We start from the raw sequence: 5000 nt of genomic DNA on the forward strand, positions 1-5000 counted from the left end.
CAGTTTACAAACGCACCTCGACACCATTCTGGAAATTAATCTCAACAACGAGGGAGCTGTGTCTGCACTTTATGACCGTATTAAGTCTCTCTGCCTCACCCAGTCGCCATTATCATTATCTTCTTATCGTCTTAATTAATTACTAACTAATATTACTAACTAACAATTATTACAACTGCTTTTTTGTGTGTGTTTGGCTGTGATAGATGTGTGTGTCATATGTATGATTGTCATGTCTCTTGCACAAGAATACATACAAAAAAACAATGAAATCCATGTAATCCTGACTTAACAGCTGTTAAGTCAAAGATAAAGATAAAGCTGTTTTATCGACTGTACTTTTGCATTCACAATTCCCAGACAGGCGAAGCTAGAGCAAGAGAGGAGGGAGCAGGAGCAGCGGGAGCAGGAGCAGAGGGAGCGCGAGGAAGAGGAGGCCCGGCAGAGGAGGCTCCTGGAGGAGCAGAGAGCCAAGCAGAGGGAGGAGGAGGAGAGAGAGGCCCAGGCTCGCCTCCGGGCCGCCCAGGAGAAGGCCCAGGACGAGGAGAGGAGACGCAGCCAGGAGGAGGCGTTACGCACCCAGGTGAGACTCGCATGCAGACTCTGCTGGTTGAAAAAAACACACGGGATTTATTGGTAAAGAATGTGGCTGGGTGTGTGGTGTGGGCTGTCAGGCAGGTTGGCAGATCGACAACGAGGCAGAACACAGGAATCTTAGGAACAGATCAACAAAAGTTAGCTCTGGGGTCCAAAAATAACACTGGAAAAAGTCACAAAGGAAAACACTCGGGGAGAGTTTCGGCTAGAGTCACAATATACCGCTGGGGAGTAGTTGCAAGGATCTGGCACAGCACAGCTTGATGGGAGACCGGAGTAGATGTAGCTTGCAGGTTGATGAGATAGGAGAAGCAGCGTGGGTGATGGAGTATTGTGAACAGCTGTGCCAGAGAGCCTGGGCCAGGGGGGGAGATGACACGCCCACACCCCACCGCAGACAGGAAGGAAACAAAACACAGGCACAAATAACAACAAGAAAACACTGGAAAATAAAGCATAACAGACATGATCGTCACAGGAGGAGAGGAGACGCAGGGAGGACGAGGAGAGGAGACGGACAGAGGAGGAGGAGGAGGAGAGGAAGAGGGAGGCAGAGGAGGAGAGGAAACGGACAGAGGAGGAGGAGAGGAGAGGGAGAGAGCAGCAGGAGAGAGGAGGACAGCATCCGCTGTTGATGGCCCAGGGATCCTCCAACCCGACCGCCTACAGAGCCCTGTACCCCTTCGTCGCCCGCAACGCAGACGAGCTGAGCCTAGACGCAGACGGTCTCATAGAGGTATGGGGTCTATTTCTAGTCTAGACGCAGACGGTCTCATAGAGGTATGGGGTCTATTTTTAGTCTAGACGCAGACTGTCTCATAGAGGTATGGGGTCTATTTTTAGTCTAGACACAGACTGTCTCATAGAGGTATGGGGTCTATTTTTAGTCTAGACGCAGACTGTCTCATAGAGGTATGGGGTCTATTTTTAGTCTAGACACAGACTGTCTCATAGAGGTATGGGGTCTATTTTTAGTCTAGACGCAGACTGTCTCATAGAGGTATGGGGGTCTATTTTTAGTCTAGACGCAGACTGTCTCATAGAGGTATGGGGTCTATTTTTAGTCTAGACGCAGACTGTCTCATAGAGGTATGGGGTCTATTTTTAGTCTAGACGCAGACTGTCTCATAGAGGCATGGGGTCTATTTTTAGTCTAGACGCAGACTGTCTCATAGAGGTATGGGGTCTATTTCTAGTCTAGACGCAGACTGTCTCATAGAGGTATGGGGTCTATTTTTAGTCTAGACGCAGACTGTCTCATAGAGGTATGGGGTCTATTTTTAGTCTAGACGCAGACGGTCTCATAGAGGTATGGGGTCTATTTTTAGTCTAGACGCAGACTGTCTCATAGAGGTATGGGGTCTATTTCTAGTCTAGACGCAGACTGTCTCATAGAGGTATGGGGTCTATTTTTAGTCTAGACACAGACTGTCTCATAGAGGTATGGGGTCTATTTTTAGTCTAGATGCAGACTGTCTCATAGAGGTATGGGGTCTATTTCTAGTCTAGACGCAGACTGTCTCATAGAGGTATGGGGTCTATTTTTAGTCTAGACACAGACTGTCTCATAGAGGTATGGGGTCTATTTTTAGTCTAGACACAGACTGTCTCATAGAGGTATGGGGTCTATTTTTAGTCTAGACGCAGACAGTCTCATAGAGGTATGGGGTCTATTTTTAGTCTAGACGCAGACAGTCTCATAGAGGTATGGGGTCTATTTTTAGTCTAGACGCAGACAGTCTCATAGAGGTATGGGGTCTATTTTTAGTCTAGATGCAGACTGTCTCATAGAGGTATGGGGTCTATTTTTAGTCTAGACGCAGACAGTCTCATAGAGGTATGGGGTCTATTTTTAGTCTAGACGCAGACAGTCTCATAGAGGTATGGGGTCTATTTTTAGTCTAGACGCAGACTGTCTCATAGAGGTATGGGGTCTATTTTTAGTCTAGACGCAGACAGTCTCATAGAGGTATGGGGTCTATTTTTAGTCTAGACGCAGACTGTCTCATAGAGGTATGGGGTCTATTTTTAGTCTAGACACAGACAGTCTCATAGAGGTATGGGGTCTATTTTTAGTCTAGACGCAGACGGTCTCATAGAGGTATGGGGTCTATTTCTAGTCTAGACGCAGACGGTCTCATAGAGGTATGGGGTCTATTTTTAGTCTAGACGCAGACTGTCTCATATGGCTCAATTCCACCACATTTAACAGCCCTGCACAGCTCGTCCCCACTCGGCTCTAATCGTTTCGGCTCGATGGACGTTTTGCTTCCACCGCGGATCATCTGCCCCCACCCACCCCCGCCCCCGCATATCTGTCCTTCGCTTATAGCCGAAGTAGACATAACGTTACAATTAAATCCATCCACAGAACTTTTAAACTGTTTATGAAATACTGGTGCCTCTAAATGACCTACAGTGGACATGGGCGAATGTGACAATCGGCCAGGAAAATGGATATCACTTTGTAGTTAGTCAAACTCAGGCACGCGCTGCGCTGCGCACGGATGGAAGAGGCGCAACAGAGTGAAGCCTGCCCTGTACCCCGCGGCCTCTCAGGCAAGACCGCGGCTTCACCAAACACCCGCTGCGGCCTAGCGGAGCGCTGCAGCTCAACTAACTACAGGAGCTTGCTGAGCAGCGGACTTTTTTCACTCTGAAAACAATTGAAACCACCGCCACGACTTTATTTCACAAAGGCGAAGGCAGCAACACAAAGACTGATGGAAATAACATAACAGAAGAGAATGTAAGCCCACTAAACTGGTATGCAGCGCATTGACAGTCAGTAGATAGAGTAAACACGATTCTGCCTGGCCAATCAGTCGTCTACAATGTTTTCACGTTACCGTATGAACCCCGGTTGACAGAATAGAACCCCGACGAGGCAGGTACGAAAAGTAGCACGACTCGACTCCAATACAACCCGGGCTGGGACAGTTTAAACCGGTGGGATGAGACAATTTATCGAGTCGAGCGGAGCGGGATCGCGCTACTACCTGCGGTGGAAATGAGCCAATAGAGGTATGGGGTCTATTTTTAGTCTAGACGCAGACTGTCTCATAGAGGCATGGGGTCTATTTCTAGTCTAGACGCAGACAGTCTCATAGAGGTATGGGGTCTATTTTTAGTCTAGACGCAGACTGTCTCATAGAGGCATGGGGTCTATTTTTAGTCTAGACGCAGACTGTCTCATAGAGGCATGGGGTCTATTTCTAGTCTAGACGCAGACTGTCTCATAGAGGTATGGGGTCTATTTTTAGTCTAGACGCAGACTGTCTCATAGAGGTATGGGGTCTATTTTTAGTCTAGATGCAGACTGTCTCATAGAGGCATGGGGTCTATTTTTAGTCTAGACGCAGACTGTCTCATAGAGGTATGGGGTCTATTTTTAGTCTAGACGCAGACTGTCTCATAGAGGCATGGGGTCTATTTCTAGTCTAGACGCAGACAGTCTCATAGAGGTATGGGGTCTATTTTTAGTCTAGACGCAGACTGTCTCATAGAGGTATGGGCTCTATTTTTAGTCTAGACGCAGACAGTCTCATAGAGGTATGAGGTCTATTTTTAGTCTAGACGCAGACTGTCTCATAGAGGTATGAGGTCTATTTTTAGTCTAGACGCAGACTGTCTCATAGAGGCATGGGGTCTATTTTTAGTCTAGACGCAGACTGTCTCATAGAGGTATGGGGTCTATTTTTAGTCTAGACGCAGACTGTCTCATAGAGGCATGGGGTCTATTTTTAGTCTAGACGCAGACTGTCTCATAGAGGTATGGGGTCTATTTTTAGTCTAGACGCAGACTGTCTCATAGAGGCATGGGGTCTATTTTTAGTCTAGACGCAGACTGTCTCATAGAGGTATGGGGTCTATTTTTAGTCTAGACGCAGACTGTCTCATAGAGGTATGGGGTCTATTTTTAGTCTAGACGCAGACTGTCTCATAGAGGTATGGGGTCTATTTTTAGTCTAGACACAGACTGTCTCATAGAGGCATGGGGTCTATTTTTAGTCTAGACGCAGACTGTCTCATAGAGGTATGGGGTCTATTTTTAGTCTAGACGCAGACTGTCTCATAGAGGCATGGGGTCTATTTCTAGTCTAGACGCAGACGGTCTCATAGAGGCATGGGGTCTATTTTTAGTCTAGACGCAGACTGTCTCATAGAGGTATGGGGTCTATTTTTAGTCTAGACGCAGACGGTCTCATAGAGGTATGGGGTCTATTTTTAGTCTAGACGCAGACTGTCTCATAGAGGTATGGGCTCTATTTTTAGTCTAGATGCAGACTGTCTCATAGAGGTATGGGCTCTATTTTTAGTCTAGACGCAGACTGTCTCATAGAGGTATGGGGTCTATTTTTAGTCTAGACGCAGACTGTCTCATAGAGGCATGGGGTCTATTT

The 5000-nt window shown here is 47.0% G+C and overlaps 1 protein-coding gene across 1 annotated transcript in view; it reads left to right on the top strand.

Moving 5' to 3' along the window:
* The window catches only part of LOC310782675 (intersectin-2-like), a 62690-nt gene that overhangs the window by 31992 nt on the left and 25698 nt on the right, over window positions 1-5000 (top strand). The window contains exons 20-21 of the mRNA XM_083643394.1: window positions 361-583; window positions 1076-1333. Coding sequence (XP_083499520.1) covers window positions 361-583; window positions 1076-1333 — 481 coding nt within the window. The remainder of the gene's footprint in view (window positions 1-360; window positions 584-1075; window positions 1334-5000) is intronic.

Source organism: Poromitra crassiceps (genome assembly GCF_964638095.1).
Source record: "Poromitra crassiceps genome assembly, chromosome: 9".
Taxonomy (NCBI): domain Eukaryota; kingdom Metazoa; phylum Chordata; class Actinopteri; order Beryciformes; family Melamphaidae; genus Poromitra; species Poromitra crassiceps.